General features: G+C 36.4%; 1 protein-coding gene across 1 annotated transcript in view; it reads right to left on the minus strand.

The window, feature by feature from the left end:
* Nucleotides 1–22,429, minus strand: part of CFAP43 (cilia and flagella associated protein 43) — a 49,396-nt gene that overhangs the window by 21,288 nt on the left and 5,679 nt on the right. Inside the window, exons 4-18 of the mRNA XM_067299612.1 lie at nt 21,064–21,231; nt 19,469–19,619; nt 15,056–15,206; nt 12,932–12,994; nt 11,762–11,841; nt 10,907–11,038; nt 9,648–9,764; nt 8,490–8,594; nt 7,516–7,664; nt 6,375–6,478; nt 5,136–5,276; nt 2,834–3,003; nt 1,888–2,040; nt 1,315–1,445; nt 393–558 (exon numbers count right to left, since the gene is read on the minus strand). Of these exons, the coding sequence (XP_067155713.1) occupies nt 393–558; nt 1,315–1,445; nt 1,888–2,040; nt 2,834–3,003; nt 5,136–5,276; nt 6,375–6,478; nt 7,516–7,664; nt 8,490–8,594; nt 9,648–9,764; nt 10,907–11,038; nt 11,762–11,841; nt 12,932–12,994; nt 15,056–15,206; nt 19,469–19,619; nt 21,064–21,231 (1,981 nt within the window). The remainder of the gene's footprint in view (nt 1–392; nt 559–1,314; nt 1,446–1,887; nt 2,041–2,833; nt 3,004–5,135; nt 5,277–6,374; nt 6,479–7,515; nt 7,665–8,489; nt 8,595–9,647; nt 9,765–10,906; nt 11,039–11,761; nt 11,842–12,931; nt 12,995–15,055; nt 15,207–19,468; nt 19,620–21,063; nt 21,232–22,429) is intronic.

Consider the following 22,429-nt stretch of genomic DNA (forward strand, 5'->3'; position numbering starts at 1 on the left):
CCTTTTGACTCTAGTGGGATATCCGTACTAATCTCTGCAATCACTGTTTTGCTTCATTTCAATCAAAAATATATAATTAGTGACACACAATGTATAGCAGTAATATAATACTGGGAAAGACACATAATTTGACACCAGGAGAAACTCTTGACTTTAACACATGCAGTTTTCTGTGGCTGAAGAAATTGAGGATGTGAATGTCATCTTCCCATAAAGTATTCCATTTCCTTGATAATACTATTAGACAAATCAATAATTAAGCATAGTCAGCCAATTCTCAGGGGTATTTTTCCACTTTTACTAAAGGATCAGATTTTGTCTTGAGGATTGGCTTTATCATCTATAATTTTAGGATAATAATCAACCTTTTTCTACAAAAATAAAGACAACACCTCAAATTTCCCTTCTGGGAGTGATTCCGATGTGGATTCTGGGTCAAACTGCCATTCTGCCATAGATTTTAAAACAGCATTTTCATTGAAAGTGGACTTGTTCAATATAGCAAGAAGAGATCGCCAGTGAAAAGCAGCTTCCTTAACTTCAATTTTCTTTATTCTCCTAGTAAAAAAAAGGGAACTGATGTATTTTCTGTATATTATGGAAAAGGATGAGGTATTAAATATTCTTTGTAACACTATATTAAGCCGTTTAAAAATATCTATTCAATATTTCTACATATTATTCAATATTGTGTGAATTTTAGAATTGGATGAAACATTACATGAAGTTTCCACAGAATTAGAGGTTCTGAAAGAGGGACTACCCAGGTTACAGATATTGCATCTTTAATCTCCGCATCTGCCAAAACATTTGTCTATACAACAGAAAAGCTGTAGTTTCAAGTGTTTCTTACTCCCAGTGTCCCCTTAGAGCTCTCTATAGCCACAGTTGATCTCCCATGAAAAACTGTGTTGTCCTCGAATAGCTGAGTCAAGACAGGCTCTCATGGGGTTAAGTCCATACTCATATAGACTCAGAGAGTCCTTCCCAGATGGTTTATTTGAGAGTGATAAAAAGCTCATTATAGGTAATACTTATTGGAAGATACTCCTATATCTTGCAGTGCAACCACACCCCAAATACAAGAAATTCACATATTTCTCAGAGGTTCAAATGGGAAGTTTTTCATGAGCAAGAAAGACCACCTCTAAAGATAAGAGGACAGATCTTAGTATCCAACTCCATCCAATTCTTGTCCTTACCAAATCTGAGATTGATAAAAAGGAGGTCTAGAATCACAAGTAAATACAAAAATTAGCCTGTCAGGATACAAGAATTTACACCATCAATATTGTTCTGACACTTTAAACATACTTCCATTTCAGACACACCAGGGCACCATCATTTACGCCATTAACGAGCATGAACTGGCCATCCAGTGAAAATACCATGGATCTGATTCCCCCTCCTTGATATGAGTGACAATGCTTTTGAGCAAGTACATCCTGAAAAAGTCACAGAAGCAATATCAGCAAATATGTTTTGCTAATGGAATATGTCTGTAAACTATGCTCCTTTATTTTTAGATACAGGTCTATTCAAAATGTCACTAAGAAGTATATAAAAGACTAGAATTTATGAGTTTATAATTTTGACTACAGATAGGGGTAAGTTTCTAGTCTATTGATTTTGCAGGAGACAAAGAAGAATAGTAAAAATATTTCCCCTAAGATTTACTGGAGAAGAAAGTAAGTAGTATGTGTGATCACATAAACATTCAGTATAAAAACAATCATACTGTATAACCCTGTGGTACTTGACATTCAACATAAATTTTGCTGGAACACCTTTTATTTAAATGAAGAAAAGCCTATAGTGAGAGAAAGTAGCTGTCACAGTTCTTTCCAGTGAAAGCCAAATGAAGCCTGTGCCTGGATGCCTACCTACCATAGTAAAAGTATGATAGATGAACAAAACCCCATCCTCTGCTGCTGATGCCAACCAACGACTGTTAGGTGATAAACAGAGGAACCCTGGTCCAAACTGTTTGCTAGGAGTCCTCTTCTCTGATAAAAAAACTGATGGGTCTTTCAACATATTCTGTCAACCAAACAAAATGTTAGTCAGCAGTTGAGATGATGGAAATATCTATGCCATTTTACAAAGACTAATGATAGGCTGGTGGGTTGTCTATCACATGCATTGCAATTTAAAATGTTGTTGAATGACTGAGCTTGGGATGCAGTATCACTGCTATGCTGCTGATTCCTTTCTTGCCTTTTCAAAAGAGTTTGTATTCAATATGTTTGGAGCTGTAGTTTCTTGGCTTAGAAAGTATGGGACTTTAGGAAGTCCCTCGCCTTTGGAATTCACCTTTCTGCTTGGCCTGATTCTTAAACTGAGGGAGACCTATGAGCTGCAGAGAACACCAGTTCATCAGCAGGGAATGACAGCAGTTTCCTAAAGCCCCCCCTACTTCACTGTGAGGCAGGGCTTGGGTGGGTCTACAGTTGGGTTTTACACTCATGGAAAGATGTTGTTCTCAGCAGCCCTGTTGGCTCAGTTCCTTCAATAACTGGATATTGAGATTACTCATCAGACTGCACAAAAGCACAGCTCCAGTACAGAAGCTACATGTGAAGCATTTGCAAGCTGTGTAAGATTTAAAAATCAATGTTTGGCTTTCTCTGCATTAGATCAAGGAGATAATTTCTTTTGCCAGGTTTCTGGGCAGGTGGTAGTGAACTGAAAGTTGATGTTTATGGATGGAGTATGTATTTTTAGTGCAGAGAGGACTTTTTTCATATAATATTCTGATATATTCACTTCATCTGCAGCATTTGTTGGCAGGTACTTCACCAGCACTCGGAATAAAACAGCTTTAGAGACCTACCTGTTCGGAGAGATGGTATTTACAGATGAAAGGTGCACAGGTACAGTAGCCATACACGACATCATCCTTCAATTTGACTGCTGAGCTCAAAGGATAATCAAGATCATATTGCTCCACTTTAATGGCACTAGCCTTAAGCATTCCTTGTTCATCAACATACTTATCATTATCTAGAAGATGATTGAAAAAAGAAACAAGGAGAAAGAGACATCACTACCACTAATGCAGGTGCTTCACCTATCAAGTAACTGTGACAGCCAAACAATCTCAGCAAGGAGTGTGCGTGGTCTAGGTTTTCAAGGAAGAAACTGGGAGTTAATATACCTAGCTTTAACACTGACTCTATCGGTTGTGTCCATATGGCACACTGACGAAGCATAGAGATAGCTCAACTTGCTCTGAATGACTACTAGAAGCAGTTTAACCACAGTGCTGTGGAAATTTGTATATACTAATTTACCTCACTTTTGGGGTATTACATAAGCAGTGCTAATTACTTTGCATGGAGATTCATGTCATCATTGCTTTCATCTAGAACTAGTTCAGGTATCTCTGCCATGAAGTATGCATACCCTGAGTGCTCTTGGATATAACACTGATGTTCACATCATCAAAAGGCATTTTATTCTTTTTGACTATTTAATTTGAATTTTCAAGAGGCACCTGGAATTAACACTGATGCAAAAACTCGAGATACTCAGCAAACTTTGAAAATCAGACTCTATTTTTAAATGTCTAAAATTGGGCACCAAAAAAAGCCCAATATTAGTGGACATTTAGAGAAAATACTAACTTCACTGAAAACCATTTTTTAGAAATTTCACAAATTGTAAGGTCTTTTAAAAACTATGTAATAAATAACAAGAAAATCTGAAACTAGGCTTACTCACAGTTTTACACAAGTTTTTTCTACAAAAAGCTTTGCTAGCAATTCATGTGCACACAACGTGAGTAAAATGATATAAAAGTAGAATGATGGTAACACTGAACACTGGATACATTTTTACTGTAATGTGACAAACTGAAGACATCACTGAAACCTCAAACTGTATTGCTTGACTGGCAATTCCTGGCTGGAAGAGACTTAAAACTGGAAGTGCCTAGTGTCACTGCCAACCAAGGTCATCTTGCACTGCCTGGGTGGGGAGGATGCTAAGTGCAATATTAGCCTGCAGTGCAACTTACTTAAGTTAGTGCATTTAAGCTCTTTCATGATGACTGAATTAGTTTCTCAGTTGATTCCAAAAAGTGCCCCAAATCAATGCATTCCCAGAATACCAGTTTTGGTGCAGACACAATTAAAAGTTCTGTGATCAGTCATGACATTCTGGGTCCATTTTTTCTTGCTTATAGTTTTTTTGAAAAAAAGGACTCACTTTAAAAATGCTATAATTTTATAGCTTTGTACTGAACAGCAGAAACAAATTACTGAGTTGTTACAGAGTTGAGAATGGCATATATAAAACAAAGCATGAAGAGCATTTTGAGAATTTAGTGTGGGTTACCCAATTAGTGAGAGACTGACAGGTTCCCCTCATTTTTCTTCCAGATCACAAACTAGCACTCTATGTTGTCTCAATATGCACACTGCACATGGCAGATACATTGGGTCAGATTTTCAGCAGATGAATGGAAGTAGGCCACTCTTAATTCTCACTAATTATCATCTGTTCCTCATACAACAGAATGTTTCTTTGTAGCATTCCTGATTGGGATACAAGTTAATATTTTTTAATACAGTGGGCTTTTTCCTTGGTGTTTTTATCTAAAGAACCTATAAGAAAGACAGGGAATCATTTTTTGAGATGTATCAACCTCTAACCTTTTTCTGATGAGCTATCATATACCTATAATAATTCTCTGAGGAGCCTAGTGGGACTGATTCTACTTTGAACACCTGGTATGCTATTCTGTATGTGGGTGATGCCAAGCATGAGGCCTATTTGTGGTTGGCTTTGAGCATTGCCCACATAATAATAATAGCAATAACAACAATAACAACAACAAAACAATAATAATAGTAGTAGTTAAGTTGTGGCTTGGTGATTCCGCAGGTAAATTACTTCTCACTTCTCCTTCCTTCCTTGCCTTTCCCTCAGTCAATCAGCATGCCACTGTCCTGCTGAAATGAATCAGTTGACAAAGGTCAGTCTACAGACAGCCACTTGAGAAGTGGTGTCCCAGGAGAATGTACGGATGAGATGAAGAAAGAGATTAAGATCATTAGTATTTTGTGTAGGGGGAGGCAATAATATGTGCTTGTCTTAGAAAAATATCACAGTGAATATTATTTCATTTTTACCTGTTGTGAGAGCTGAAGGTAGACAAAAAATTTCCAGTCTTGCTCGCTGAACCTCTGCTACTTTAAGAAGTGCTACCACTTCAACTAAGTCATGCTTGAAGTCAGAAACCACAGAAAGTCCAAGGACTTCATCTGCCAACACTGAAGCAGGTAGGGAAAAACAATGAAAACTGTTACTGAATCAAATTATCATTGTTCTTGCTAAGTCATCATGTGAAATAAAACAGGGACCTTTGTTCAGAATGCAACCATACTGTTCTGAATTTGCATTAAAATGTCAGACAAGCCACAAGCTGGTTTCAGAAGTGTTGAACGTACACAATTTCAGCTGGAGACAACAGGAGCTGAGAATACTGAGCACCTCCAGGGTTTTTACTGCATTAAAAATTCAAATCTGAGTTTACATCCAGATTCAATTTTAGCAGGCAATTTTTGAGGGAGTCTGCTCATAATCACAGGACTAAGCACAGAAAGACCCTGTTTGAAGAAGTCAGCCAGCCACTGAGAACATGATCAGGCAATTCAGAAAATTATCTGAGGAGATGTAATTCTATATTTGTCTTCACATATAACCTATCCAAATATTATCCTGGAAGTCAAACTAAATTAAAATGATAAAATAATGTATTTTATCCTTAAAATTAGGATGAAGATCTATATGCATAGCTGTGGTCTACAAATATAAGGCTATTGGAATTGAGATAGTGCATAAACAGATTTATAAATGTCAGAAGAATCTTGTCTGTGAGTTAAAATTCTATCGTTTTTTATTCTTCAGTGTCAACCAGCAAAGCTGACAATTCCAGCAGTCCCTGTGTTAAAGAGACGTGGGATGGACGTTTGTGACAGGAGACTGCATTCAGATATCATAACCTACAGTTTATTAGTCTAAATCCTCATATGGTAGGCCACAGAGATCCTGAGTGCTTTGCTAGCACCATTCTTGACTTCTTGCTCTGGAGTTGTGATCAGTTGGTAAACTGATCCAGTCTCTTCCTGGTGAATTATCTGAGCTCTGGCAGAAAAGTAAGATTGGTGCATTTGCTAACTAAAATTACAAGAAAAAAAAGATTGGCCAGAACAAAATTTGGCTGGGAAACAGAGGAGAAGAAGAACCTTATGTTTTGTTCTCCCGAAATAAATAGAATGAAGGAGAGTGGCTGAGTCTGAGCAGCAAGTATACTTAAAATACAGCAAATAGTGAAAATACAATGTGATTAATGTTGTTATATATATTACCTATATATCCAAGAACCTGGAATAATTTTGAAGGCCGGGCGTCTAGAATAAATATATGTCCTTCTGTAGCTCTAGTGATGAGGAATTGGCCACTCTGATCATAACTAGGTAAAATATAAATCTAAGTTAAATAAAGATTTTGAATGTTAAATTCTAAAAGCAGTTCAATACAATGGGTCAAATTTTGCTTATAATCTCACTCCCACAATTCTACCGACTTCACTGACGGCATAAATATAACTGAGATTTCAGCCTGTGCATTAACAGGGTCAGGGCCTGATGTAAAACCCAGTGTTATGAATGGAGTTTCTAGTTGAGTGGGCATTCAGTCTAAAGCTAATGATACTCCATAGCAGTCTACTTTAATGACTTTATTAAATCTTCCTTTGAAGATAATTTTTTTTTAGATAAAACTACTGACAAGATTTTGATATTATTTTGAATGGACAGCTGCCTTTGTTTGCACTGATTGACTTTGAATAAGTTGCTCCAGGGAGATATTTTTATCTTAGGTAATTGTGAAGAGAGATCACAACTGAGTCTTCAAATAACAGGTGGATTTATTTTAATGTTTAACAGTTCAAAATCAATTCTATTTTTTAGAAAGTGGAAGTAAAGATCCCTCCTAAATTTGCCAATTACTGTATTGAAAACCAGCACTTTCAAAACTAAGCCTTTTGGATCACTATAGCTAATTATAGGAGAATTAGTAAATTCATTAACAGTTAACAAAAGAATAATGAATGGTAATAGAATAGTAATAGAATCCACCATATAAGAAGGGATGAGCCAAAGGCTTAAACTTAAGTTCACAAAACCTCAAATTTATATTCAGTGAGGAATAACCCTCTAAATTTAGAAACATTGAATTGCCCATAATTACTGCATATGGTCAGAAAGGATCTTATAAATCAGTATCTTAAATGCTCTGTTAAACTTTCTTAAAAATACAGGATTATTATATTTTTCTCATCTAAATCCTGCTACTATTCCTATTGCATAGTATTTCAGAATATGTTGGGAAAAAATTGAAACTTAAACATTTTGACACTTTTAGAATAAAAACTTTTTTTTGTTCAACAACGAGCATTGTTCAAGCAACAAAGTGACAATATTTCTGCCCTTGTTACTACATACTTACTGCAAAGACAGCACTGGAAATTTGGAAAGAAAAATTCTGTGAACAACCCGTGGAGTTTCAACTTCGGTAACATCGATGAAATAGATTTCACCCCTTCTGGTCCCTACAGCAACGCTATTTGAGGAGGGACAGCAAGCCATAGCAGTTGCCTAGTTGAGAAGTAAAAGATACTTAATGGGATCATATTATATTATATTATATCATCTTATGCTATATGTTAGTATGCAACTTCTTTTATTATTTAAAAGTCCCTAAAATTTGGGAAAACGAAACCTCAAGTGATTTATCTAAAGATCTTTTTCTTTTCTTATTTTTTTACATTAAAAAGATTTTAGAGACATCATAGATATTTTCCCCTATGCTCTATGTTTACATATCAAAATTTACATTCATCATCCCTTCCTCAGAATAAACCGTTATATTCACTATCCAGATTTTGAGTGAAGGACATTCCACCTAAAAATGGTGAGGTTTGCTTATGAGTAGAGCTGTTATAGAAAGGAATTTTTTTTTCATTCTATGACAGATTTCAGGACGCGAATGCATCTTAAATTGGGACAAAGCATTAATGGTTTGAAATACTTTAAGATCTCAATTCCTAAAACCTTTTTTTCAGATCAGTCAGTGCATTTAGTTTTTATACACTTGAAACACTTCCTTTCAGTTTTGACACTCATTAAAAATAGAAATTGAATAAAGTAATATCATAAAATTTAGATGTATGTGATTTATCAATATTTGTTTAAAGATACATCATTAGGACATTAGGTTCAAATGTTTCCTCTGTTCTGTGCTCAGTTAAATTTCTGATTAGTTCAAGGAAATATTCTCCAAGAAAATCTTTTTAAAATCCCTTCTATTTGTCATTCAAAGATACTACTCAACTTTCCTCAAAAAGTGGTTGATCCAGTTCTATGGAGTACAATGCTATTAACTGAGAGATATTAAAGATGAAAATTCTAAGTATCAGTCACCGTAAAGCTCCCAGTTATGTTTTCCTCAACACCAAGGCTTAACTGGCTGAGACAAGTCCCATCTTCCAGGAGCCAAATTTGCACTTCCCCTGAAATTGCTACAGACTGTTGAACAGAGAAAAACATACTGGTAAGAGGGTGGAAAAAACAAATAGTCTGTAATGGCTAGTGATGATCTGTGGAAAATACATTCAAATAATGACTGAGCATAGCAGGTCAAGGGGTACTAGTTTTGACTGAAATGATCTTGCTAGACAGTGCTCTTGCTATAAGCCCATTTTCTCCAAGGTACATCAGTAAAGGAAAATGCTTAATAATTTTTATGAATTGCGGCAGCTACAGGAATGGATTTTAAGCAGGATGAGACAATGTAGGGCAGAACATGTAACCTTGATCAGTATTAGTATTCCCACCATTCAGCCAGCAATAGAGAAACCTGCTTATAATTTTCTTTGCATAGGAAAGGGCTGAAGGAGAAATCTTGTTTTTCCACATGAAAAACACTGGCATATCATAATGGTGCTTGGGTTCTTCTTATATCAAGACAATTTTATAATTCCATAGTATAGTAGGGCTAGAGACCAATCAACTCTCACATTTCTCAGTCTGAGGCAGGTAAAATTTATCATTCCCATGCTAAGAGCTAACAAACAGATTCAGCAAACTCAGTTGATTAAAACCCTAGGGTTCCTATGCTGGCTGTGTGAAGGATTTCTCAGGATGAGACAGATCCATGAGTAAGGCCTTCTTTGCCCCTGGACCCAGGACAGAGGCATCTCTCCAGCTGTTCCAATTTGTACTGAAGGCTGAAAAGATCAGTGGGAACTTCTAGTTCCAATATTTGCTCTCTAAAATGAATCTATCTCCTGCACAGCTATGATCTTGAACCATAAAGAGTCACATGATCAACAGCAGAACCAATATGACATTTTAACAACCTGTGAGTTATCCGCCCTGCATTGTAGGGCAAGTACTGATCCTTTCATAGGCTGTACCTGAAGTAATGACATTCACTTCCTTTAATGAGTAGTTACACTAATGTAACACATATAAGAACCGTCCCAAAATCTGTGAGGCTTTGGGTTTTGTGCCTTAGTAACACCTGGATTAACTGAAAAGAGCCACTATTATATATAAAAGAAGAATACCATTCCTTACCACACAGTACTTGTTCCCTGGTGTAAGAAAATCAGCTGACAGAAAACAACTGCTGCACGCATCCAAGAGTTTGACTGCTTCTCCACTGTGAGCAGGTTTGTAAGTATAGATTGTTCCCTGACAAATAAAAAAAATCCATCACTTAGCTATGAAACTTCTCATTGGGAACTTTCAGCCACTTCCGCAAAAAATACCCACCTTTCTGAGCTTCACTCTTCAAAGTTTTATATTTGACTCTAACTGAGGTAAAAAGTGCCCAGCTGAATTTGGTGGACTAAACTAACTTATACTAGCTGAAGATCAGGTTAGTTCATTTTATAGTGATCCAGCTAGTCACATTTTCAAAAAGTTTTGTTTCACAAAATTGCTTTAATAGAATAAATAAAAAGCACTATTTTGTGTTATCCCAAGACAACATAAAACACAAAGCATAAATAACACACTTTAAGAGATGCTTTTATCTAAAGATCTCAAAGCCTTTTAGAAACAATTTATAATTAATACTGACCAAGCTCTCAGAAAATAAGGATGCACTACTCTACCTGTTTTACAAAAGGAAAATTAAACCAGAGAGAGGGTGTGACCAAAATTACCTTGACACTGAAGTCCTGAACTCAGAAATCCTGACTTACAATCTCTTATTGTTTTTCTTTGTTATGTTGTAATGGGTCTTACTTGTAAAAAGTTTAAAGAGTTTTTAAAATACCAATTTAAATGATTACAGGCCTGAAAAAACAGGTGGAATTTGAGGACTTGGGACCCTTGCCCAAGATTTCTGGACATCGGGCAGACTGATCAAAGAAGGATCTTGGACTGGATTGCCAGACAAATTCAATCTGCACAGGCAGATCAGCTCTACTGCATCGTCACAGTAGATCTGACATGCCCCAGCTTCACTTTGCTTATTGTGTGGGCGCACATCAAGACTAGAGTTCACTGCACAGTAGGTCCCACACGGCCTGGACACACTGGAGATCCTGAACGTGCGCTGCACTCTACACACACAAGTATTTCTATTTGGAAATCTCAGCGTAGATAGCAACTATACTTCATAGTCCACCATCTGTAAAAGAATTGTTTTGTGCTTCATAAATGTCTTCTAATCTATCATTAAAAACAGAAGATGGGCTAGATTCACCTCTGGTATAATTTGTTGACTCGTGAGATTACATTACGGGTATAGAATATTAATAGTATCAACATACAGTTGAATCACAGGAACATCTAATTACATGACACTATTGTCTCAAATGTTGTACCTGCTGGGTTACAATCAGAAGTATGGTGTAATCAGGAGAGAATATGAGGCTGGATATGGGTTGTGAGATATCAACGCAGACTGTCATCTCATACTGGAGACCTTTGATATGATAACAGAATACAATGCCCTCCTGTGCATAAAAGTACAAATCCACATCAGATCTAGGTCATTTATCCTAGCCCACTCTGGCAAAACTGAACTGCAAGAACTTCGGAAAGCATCTAAAGTAACAGTGTTTGACTGTATCCCATCACTAATTTGCCTTTATTATGTCTACATCCGGAAGACTCTTATCATGAATAATAATTCTCTTAAAAATGAATTTATTCTTAAATACAAGTCTTAGTAACAAGTCATGTTTGATAACAATAGGCTCTATCATCAGTTATACTCAGGATTTCATATTGGGTTTACTGAAACAGTAGGAATTTGTCCCACTCTTTTTTTTCTTAAGCAGTAATGTGCAATGGAATCAAGAGATTGGGTTAAACAGTAAGGCAGACTTTGCACAAAACAATTAGGCAGTTCTCTTGGTCATTTTCTCTCCTTTCCTATTTTATGTCCATCTATACTCTTTTCTGTTTCTCTAGAATGCTCTTTTTCTTTTGTTAAAAATAGGATTGTCCTCTGTTGCTTCTTTGACTACAAGAAATGGAAACTCTTCCCACCCTGCTCCCTTCCTATCTCGTTTCAAGTCTTACAAAGGAAAAGATACACAACACTAGAGAGAACTGTTCTAGTTCTGCAACCCTGTATTTTTCTTACTCCTATCTTTGCACTGCTCTCTGCAATTTATTCTTTTGAATGTTCTTTTGTTTTCATACAATTATAGTAAGCATGAAGGATGCCTTACACTTCCAGCTGTGTATAGTCCATCTTTACAAAATGCCATGGACAATACAACTCGTTTTTCCAGATCCTTCAGTTTGCCATCTGAAAGCACAAAAACAACATGTTGTTAAATATAAAATTTAATTTACTGCAACAATGTGTCTCAACTTTAAATCTGGGAGGGTTTACTATTTGTGAGTAAAAAGACCCCATTGCACATATACTCTTTGGACCTTCTGCTGTGATAATGAAGGAGAAGGTCAGTATACATAATTTGAAGTGACAGTACTACTGGGGTCTGATGAACTAGAAATTGATTTGGGAAATCATTTGATTTAAAATTTGTCAATAATAGAATCATTTGTCATGTGGGCTGGAAGGGACCCCAGGAGGTACTCTGATCTAACCTCTGCTCAGCACAGAGCCAACTTCAAAGTTAGATCCAACTTCATAGTTAGATCATGTTGCCAAGAGTCACATCCAGCTGATGTTTGAATCTCCCCAAGGACAGAAATTCCACAGCTCTCTCGGCAACCTGTCCAATGTCTGACTACCCTCACTGTGAATTTTTTTTCCACCCAGAATTTCCCCTGCTGCAACTTGTGTCCTTTGCCTGTCTGGTTCCATCTTCTCTGTAACCTCTCATTAGGTAGCTGAAGCAGCAGTAAGATTCACCCTTATCCTTCTCTTCTTCAGGCTGAAAAAAACCACTTGTCTTAGACTCTCTTTCTATGTCATGTACTCAATCTGTCCAATAATCTTTGTGGCACTCTGCTGAACTTCCTCCAGTTTTTCAATGTCATTTTTGTACTGTGGAGCCCCCCCCAAAATGTTTGAAACAAACTCCTAAGTTCTGACTAAATTACTAATTGTTGCAGTTCTAAACCAAATGTTGCTAAAACTAAGCAGTAGGAAACCTATTCTAACATCATTTATCCCAGTTTAGATTAGAATGAACAGAAATAATTTCACTGCCACCATTTCTCCTGAGGCTATTCATTTGGCTGTCTATTAGCACAATTAGTCGTTTGTCATGTAAACATAAAAAAAGATCGCCATCAATCTGTCTCAGAGGCCAGTGTGTTCTGAGTTTTTCTAACAAGTGGCTTTCAGCTGTACTCACATATGATTACCCTCTGCCATCACTTGTGCTGTCTAAAAATCTATTAGTTTAATTTGAACAAGGCAATACCTTTCTTTTTCTGTACTTCTCTATAAAGATATGACAACAGGTCCAATATGTTACGCGTTTCTTCTGCACAAAAGAAAATAATTCATAATGTCAACTTTGTTTATAGTCCATGTTGCACTAAAAGTCGATTGTATTCCAGTCTACTGAACAAAAGGCTAGGTTCAGTGTACTGAGTCAGGAACTTGTGCTCTGACCCCGTATCCATCGTTTCTGTCATTTATATGACTCTGAGCAGGTCCAAACTTTCTGTGGCTCAGCTTACAGCTGTAAAATGGAGAGAGCAGTACTTGCCACAGAGAGTGATATGCATGCAGATTTGTCTATCATCTAGTGCTAAGTTTTAGTATTGTTATTTCTAACTATGATTTTTTAATTTGATTTACTTATGAGAGAAAGTTCAGTCAGTCTGAAAAACATGCCCAAGTGAAATATTGTGGCTGCTTATGATTCTGTTTGGAACATTACAGTGGGAATTTAGCATGTGCTTAAAGCTGGACAGGCACTTAAGCATTCTGTTAACTAGAGTCAGATTTCAGTACATTTTAAATTAAGCAGAAGCTTCAGTACAATCTGAATACAGACAATTCTGTTACACAATTTTAGGATAGGACTCAGAGAAGAATATGCAGGCCAAGTAAAAGCCCAAATGGCAAATATTCTTTTTGCCTTCTACTGAACTGGCAAAAACATTTCTGGTCACACCTCAGCTTTTTTTTTGATGATTTTCAACTCTATTTGGTAAGCTTACAACTCTGATAACTTCATAACACAGAATAACATTGGATTTTATTTAAAGAACAGCTTTCCAACTCTGTGATAACCATCAAAACTGAAGAGAGATATAGTATTTCGGGAAAATCAGGGATATTTGCTGCAGCTTTAAAAACAATGTGTTACATTGAAAAAAGAAGGAAACAAGTTTATCACCAGCCCTTTGGCTTTATCACTTCTAAAAGACTACCGGCTATTAACACCGATTCAGCATTCACTAGAGAAAAAGTTCTGTGTTGGTCTACAATAGCACATTACTCAGTTTATTCCAGTGCTAGGGAGAAGCCTATTCCACTACCCTTCTTACCACCTGGCTGAACCAGTGACTTTCCTACGCACAGTAGGACTGACACCTTCCATTCTCCCCAGAGGGTGATAGGGTACAGGTTGCCATTGCCAGAACAATTTATGCAGCCTGTATCTCACTATCCTCCATCTAGGAGCCCTCTGAATGGGCACAGGAGGATAGTGCGTAGCAGGTAACAGGAGAGAGACCTTGGGATTCCCAGAAAAAAGAAGGCATGGCATGAGCTGCTGTTGCCAGAAAACTTCAGTCAGTCACTAGACTGCCAAAGGCCCCCATGAAAAAGGACAAGCAGGAATGTATGTGGCACAGACAAATTGCTCTGGCAGGTTGCAATCAATCTGTGGGACATGTACTGAGCACTCCCATTCTGGAATAAATTAATAGAAGATTGCTTTGTTTTAAGCCAAAAGCTTCTTCTGTTCACTCTCTGTGCTTCCTGCTTTCTACAGTAAAGCTTGATAGTCCTTATGGGCTTGTTTTCATTAAAAAATAGTTTATGTTAGAGCAGATCTTAAGGAACCATATTAAGCAACATTATATTAAATTAAATTTTGTTGTTAATCAACATTATGCTAAACATTAGTCTTTAAAAATCTGTGCAAACATTATCTAGCAAACTAAATGAGGCCAATCCTGTATTTCATGCAAAATCAAACATATTATTGGTACTTAACTAATAGTAAGAAGATTGTGTATACCTGGTGAAATAATAGTTTTATGTTAATATAGTAGGGCTGTTAATAAGATCAGCTTCCAGGAATTATTGTTCATTTTGCCAAGAGTTTTGATGCATTAGAGGTTTTTTTGTTGTTGTTTGGTTTTACTAAAGAAAAATGAATGACATAGGATGCTAGAGAAACCCCCACAAAAGTTCAAGAGAGTTTCTGAAATACCTACTATACTAATAAAAGAAACACGGCTCTGCAAGATAACCTAACAACTCCTCTAAGATACACAGTAGGAAAACAGAAGAAAGCAAAAAATCTTTCACTATCCAACCTGCTTTTCTCTATACACAAACAAAACATAACACAGCTATTTCTCACCAGATACAGGGCTCTGTTGAAGAAAAGAAACATTCAGTGTCTCAGCATTAATTGCCAAAACGCATCCTTCTTCACAGCCCACGTAAATGTCAGAGGTTGCAGTCCAGCAATGGGCAGTAGGATGCACCGAAGGCTTAAAGACATCTCTAGGCTTCAACACAAAAATAAACAAGTTCAGTTAACAATTGGCAAATATCTCCATAAGTAGCTACACATATTTTAAGCCCCCCAAAAGATTATTACCTCATAGAGCCTGACCACTTGTATAGCATCAGCCTTATTTTATTCAGTCATCCCTTCACTGAGGCTAGTAACTTGAAAACCAGGAACATTTTCCAGAAAAGTCTATGTCTGAAGATGGAGATAGAGAAATCACCTCTCTCCCTGGAAGCTTGTTTCAGTGATGAATTATATTATCATTAGGAATGATGGTATGTTTTTTTTTTTACTTGAATTTGTCGAATTTGTTTGGATTTATTCTCCAGCCTTTGCATGCTATAGTTTTGTCCCCTAGCTTGGAAAGTCCTCTGGTATCGTCCCTACTCTCAAAAAGCTATTCACCCACCATAACAAAGTCATCTCTTAATCTTTTTTATGGTAAAATTATACAATAAAATCAACACAATAGGCCTGTAGAATTTTTTTACCCCAGAATTGCACTGGGAACCCAAATCGAAATAGCTACCCACTATGATTCCACTCCCCCCAAAACGCATTTTTTTCTTCACACATGCTCTTGCATCCTTGACATTATTAAAATGCATTTTGTTTGAATAGCTTATCTTATCATACAATCCAAACTGCTCTGTAAAACAGATCTGCCAATCTGTGTTATCTGCAAATTACTTCTAGAGATATCACTGCAGCAGGCTTCCCATGTGCCTTGGATTTAGTTTCTCTAAAATAAATTTCATAAATCTGTCCTCTGTAAAACATGAAGAACAGTACTTCTCCACCAAAGATGTATTCTGCACACAAACATTATTAAACATTGGGAGTTATTCAAATACAATGGTAATAGAGGTCATATAAATACCATGATAGAAAAAAACAGATTGAAAAGAATTCAGTAAAAAAACAGGAAAACCTTGGGAAAACATTTAAGAGAAAAGATTCAATGAACTGTGTATGTGAGCAGAAGTGGTGAGGAACACTAGGCTGAATATGATGGATGAAATAATTTGAAGAGTCTATAATTCTATAAAACACCTGCTGTCTTACTAAAGGTTCTATAAAAAGAGGAAATACGGATGTACTTGTGATGAAAACATAGGACAGAGATTCATAAGTATCTAGATTTTATTTGTAAAATATGCTAAGGACTTGTTATGTGATTCTGGATAAGTAACTTATTCTCCATTTATGCCTAAAGAGCATTTTGAATTTCTCAGAGGGAAGGTGTTACAGAGATGAAGTATATTAATATTTACTTTATAAATCAAATACGACTAACAGTAGTAAATCTATAACAAAATGGGACTTTACATCACCCAGACAAACATTTAATATAGGTATCTTCCCTGATTTTTATGAGGCTTGAACATCACAAATCTTTGGCAAGGTTGTAGCTGAACTACTCTGAATCAGAAGCTTGCCGTGTAAAGACATCTTTTGTAATGTTCCTTTCTACCTGCTGTCATGACCATCTCTATACGTAAACTAGATAAAAAACGCTAATCCCAAAATGGGATTATGTAAACCCAAAATGAGTTTGCTTTTTGAACTGTGCATTTGTACAGTGTTGCATAATAATAATGCAGGGTTATTTTTTGAAGTTCTCACCCTTTAAATAACACCTCTTGACAGAAAAATTCCATGATGAATCTTTGTTATGAAAAATTTTATAAAAAGTCAGTGGAATAAAATTGGTAATGGGGACAAAGTGGAGTCAAATGAGTTTGCCATGTCAAAGCAAATTCAGAAAACTCAGTAAGAGATACTGAAACAAAATTAAATAAATCTAATGCAAGAAAGAAAAGAACTGAAAGCGGTAGGATGTTTGATTTCCTTTCACTGTGCTGCCCCATTGTGGTTACACTTTGGTACATATCCAGCCTCAGCACCATGTTCCAGAGCAGGGACCCCTAACAAATTTAAAAGAAGCAAATTTAAGTGTACTGACAATAGGTTTGCTTTTCTTACTTGCCTGCCACAAATTCCTTAGGAGTGGGCTACAACCTCCAAGGAACCATGAACTGTAGTTTAAGAACAGCTCCTCTAAATAATAGTCTAAATAAATGGTTCTCCGCTTTGTTGATGCTTACATGAAAAGTATTGTAAGGCACAATAACTGCAGTGCCTGCAACAAATTACTCAGCTAGCCAGCTCTGGAGGAAAGTAAAACCATGGCAGAAATTGATTCAGTGTTTCTGAGTCATATTGCCTCCTGGTGCTACTTCTGGAAGAGTGTTGTCACTCACAATTTAGTCCACAGGAAACAATATACCACCACAGCAACAAAAGAAACAACAATAGTTTGTATTTCTGGAAAAACATTCATTCACGAATATCCTGATGTTCATCACTTACTCTGTCACTATTCCGCAAACAAAATATATCCAACTGGGTAACCAGGACAGTAAATAACTACCAAAATATATACTACATAACGGGAAGGAAAAGAAAATCTTGGACAAAGACTAATAGAACACCCTTCTATTACTCTGTAAAAGGTTTCTATATATATTTGGAGAACATAAACATCTTGTAGCTGCTAAAAAGAAATCTACTTTTTTCTGAAGGCAGTTGGGAATGCAAAGATCCTATAATGGTATCTAGCATGGTTGAAAGCACAAACTTTTCCATGGGGAAAAGCTCATAACATGGTTCTGCATGCTTAAGTATAAGAACCTGCCAGGAACAAATTATCACTATGGCACGACTCTGTTACATTTTAATTGATGCGCAGAACAGTCTCATAAAACACTGGAATTATGACTATACAGAGAATGCCCAATTCTAGTGAAAGAAAAGTTTATCTGTAACTGTGCTGAATTCCAATACAGAATTGAAAATAACAGTGTTGTGAGCGGTAACAGAAAGCCCAGGTAGGTCTTCATTCCTTCACACAGTCATTTCTGCTGAGATCTTAGTACTACATCTGTAGCTTTCCACAGAGGAGTATTTGATCTTGATGAATGGAAGAACATCCATTCAAGGACAGACAAATTGTATTATGCCTCACAGCCCTACTATGGCAGTTGTTTTTTTTTCAATACCTCTCATAACCCACTTTGCAGACTAGAGAACAAAGTGGTTTTTTGTAATTCACCATCTGCACATATCATAAGAGGCAGTAAGGGAGAAGAGAAAGGCAACGCCTCTGATGAGCATATTTTATCTTCATTTTCCATGACCTAAAGGATCTGAAATATAAGCAGTTCATTTGTAAGCTGAATCAGTAGAGGGTGTTTGTTTGTAGTCAATCTTATCAATTTTCCTGGACATCAAGGGCATCAGCAGTTACACAATTAAGAAACTTCTGTGAATCTGAACATATGAGGCCATGTAAAAGACGATGAGATCAGGAAAACATCATTTCCCATTCTTCTATTTTTATTCTTTATTCTGCTTTATGAGAAAAGTTTACTGCAGAAACTGATCTGATATTACAGGACTCACATTTGTCCTGTGCAAAGAGGTAATGTAATGCCACCGTCATCTTATGCATGGCAGTTTTTGCATCCTATATACATAGTCCAAGCCACCAAATAGAAATTGATGTTCTAAATCTTAGAAGGAAATCCCAGATTTGCAAATTAAATGTTTTCACATTGGGAATTGCTGCTAGTTAATAGTCAGGTAAAAGTAAACTTCAAACAAAATGAGAACACTTTTGAAGCATCTCATAGGAGGCATCTCAAAGGAGGCCAACATGTAAATGATCAAATACAGATATAACAAATGGGCAGATCCAACACTGTCAGTGGTATGGGAATGTATCTCAGAAGCAGCGAATGCTGGAATAAAGCCTGCTATATTTTCATAGCCTGAGGCATTTTTACAGTCAAGAAGAGAACAAATTCCAAAGAGGAACAAATATACCTGAAGGTTATTATCAGTTTAGCATGAGAACAGGTTTTCAAGGTTTCAGCAGAACTTACTAGCTTGGGCACAGTTAAATGCTGACATGCCCATGCTGCTTCTGAGATCCAGGTTAGTACCTCCACTGCACAGATAAATTACCATGCTTGGACCTGTGTCAGAAATCTCTGCATTGTACTGCACTGCGCAATAGCAGCATGCCTTGTAAGTCTCTTGTCAAAATACATTTCAGAAACATTGTGGAGACAACAGATCCCTTTACTGGATTGTACCTGTTTAACAGACATTAAAATTATTAATTTTATTAACATCTATCTGCATGAAAAACATAATGACTTGGGATAGTAAATGGATAAAATTAGTAACTACCATGAATGTTTCTGCTTCATCTCCTACCAGTCCAGCAATAGCTGAAATTGGCATCACAGGGCCATAGTAAGGGTTTTCAGTACGAGAATCTGGGGAAAACAAATCCTCATGAGGACTCAGAGACCCTTCTTCATTAGGGAGTTTCACGGGGCTGTGAAAAAGAAAGAGACACTTTCTGAGGAGAAGAATTATTATGAATAATAAATGCTGATACAGAACTGAGAAGTATGTTTTCAAAACCTGGAGACAGCAGCTTGGTTAATGGGATTTACTTCTGCAGCAGTAACAGAAGACTGTTGTAGACAAACATTTCATACAGCACATGCTGTTTCACTGAAGAGCAATAGTAATTTTACTACAAAAGAAGAATATTCCTAACAGAGACTTGGCAGAAATGGACTGCCACATCCTAGCTCAATGTCTTTTTTTTTTTTGCCTTGGATAAATAACTGTTTCAGGCTGCTGTCTCCATATTAATCAGGGTTTATAATGTCACACACCTAACACGCACGTTGTAACAATTCATGCTTAACGTTTATTTGGAGGATGTTTAAAGATGATGAAAAAAGCAGCTGTAGTATTTGCCTGTTGCAGTCTGTTTGGTACTCAGCATATAAGTAGATGATATAATGCAGGAGCTGAGGATTCTGTAGGTTAGAGAGAATGTTGATTTATGTCTTGGTAAAATTTTATGTGAAATAAGGAATCCTCAGTGGAGGTTCAGCCTCTACTGAATGGAATGAGAAGTGAAATAAAGAAGTATATCAATGTATATTCACATGTATATTTTATAATGGTACAAGGCAAAAAAACTCCAGTTTTATTTTCAGATCTCAAATTAAAGCCTTGTCTATACTTTTACCAGTATAACTGTCCCAGTGGCAATATATTGGTTACATTCCCAGTTAAGGAGATTAAATATACTGATGGGAATTATAGGGCTGCTGCCATTGCAGCAGCATCTGTGTTATACTTCAAGGTCTCCATCTTAAAGGCTCCATACTTGTTTACCTGCTTTTATACTAGCCTCCAAAACCATTTTAGCATAAACAGATTCTAAGTTTGCTGTGCTCAGTGAATTGCATTGACAAAAACATCCTCTCTGGATCTGTAAATTGGCCACACAGAAAACTGACATTGCTTTTGGTATAATTTGCAATTACAACTACATATTAAACTATGCTTACTATGAAGAAACTTGATCCAAACATGGTAGTCTCACAGCTACAAAAGCAATTCATGTCCCCACTCAGTGCTCAACATAACTATATGCAGGAATAGGAAAACAGTCCACACACTATATTAATTTGGTTCTGCAGCTTTTGATAGAGGCAACTACCAAAGGTGCTGATTAGTATTAACTTCAATGGTGAGCACAATCCGGACACATGAGCACTAGAAAATAAAATCATAAATTCAATTCACATGATTGACTAGATAGATTCATACGGGTTGTGATTTAACAGCTACTGGTTGTAATTGCTAGTTGAACTTAACTGGATCTAAATTCTTTGCAAACAGATGTAGATCACTAGTCTTAGTCACTAAAATATACGTCTAGATTTTTCTTTCGACCTGAAAGGTGTTACACTCACTTTCGCTTAAGATAATGATCTTCATTATTCCTTTCAATATCCCAGATAGTGAGAGAGCTCTCATTAACAAAACACAGTTGTTGCCAATTCATAGGGTTAAAACTTAAAGAGGTCGCTGTTACCCCTGGCTGAGATTCGCTGCACAGGAGGATATTTTCTTTCCAGTTCCTTCAATAAGAAGAGTAAAAGCAAATCAGATCCATTAAATAAGTCAAAAACATTCAAACTAAGTATTTGGTTGTCATTCTGACTGCCATTCAAGGTCAAGAAACAAATACTTTGTCACTGACAAAAAATTTCTACTGTCAAACAAGCTAGATTGCCTTGAGAACAAAAAGAGGAGATAGTTAATTAGCCACATGTAAAGTTAATACTGTTACAAAAAGAATTAACAGTACAATAATTTTGAAAACAGACATTTTGGAAACATCATCATCCACTTCTTTGTATGAAAAGACCAGCAAACAGAGTCTGAAGTCATGGATGTTTTTCCTAGTTCTGTCACTGACTACTTGTATGGTCTCACACAAGTATCCTTTTTGCATCTCAGACCTCAGTCTTGCTTTTCCCATCTGTAAAATAATGATAATAATGCTTGCAGGCTTACAGTTAGAAAGTGTTATAATTATTATAATTAGAAAAGAAAACACAGTCAGCCCTCAATTATTTATGGATGAATTACTTAGGTTATACAGTAATTGCATTGTGAATGCAGACACACAAGCTATAACTGAATTAACAAACTTCATCTCAAAAGCAGTACAAAATTTGTGTGAGGCTATGCTGTGCAGTTGACACCAGCCAGGGAATCTGCTTTCCACTGATTTTTCTTTTATCCAGAACAATCTATTGTATGTTCTCACAGTCTAATTTACATATTTCTCCATTATCCAGATTAATTCTTACCTGCATTTGCATTTTTAGGTGCTGTCCAAGAACTGATTAACATCATCTGAAGAAAATGGTTAATGCTGTTTCTGAATTTATTGGACAATATATATGACTGTTAATCTAAATAACATTTACAGCTTTAGTATGTGTCATTACTGCTGAGATGAAAAAGACTAAAATGAATATACTGCTGTAAATGGATTTAGCATAATCCTGCTGGCCTGGCTTGTAATAAATTCACTCACAGAAACTGATCAAGATGCAAGACAATGGTTAATACTGAAAGCGTATGCAAAAATGCAAAGTATTCACACATACATAGTAGCTCTCATTAATATTAAAGAAAGCTATAAGCTGAAGTTCTGACTTAAAAAGATGTCAGTGTAGCTCTCGCCCTAAAGGTCTGTCAGTATGTTCTCATCTTATACGTAACAAATAGTGCCAAGACTCTTTTATAGTAGACAATTTATTAAGA

The sequence above is a fragment of the Apteryx mantelli genome, chromosome 7 (genome assembly GCF_036417845.1).
Source record: "Apteryx mantelli isolate bAptMan1 chromosome 7, bAptMan1.hap1, whole genome shotgun sequence".
Taxonomy (NCBI): Eukaryota; Metazoa; Chordata; class Aves; order Apterygiformes; family Apterygidae; genus Apteryx; species Apteryx mantelli.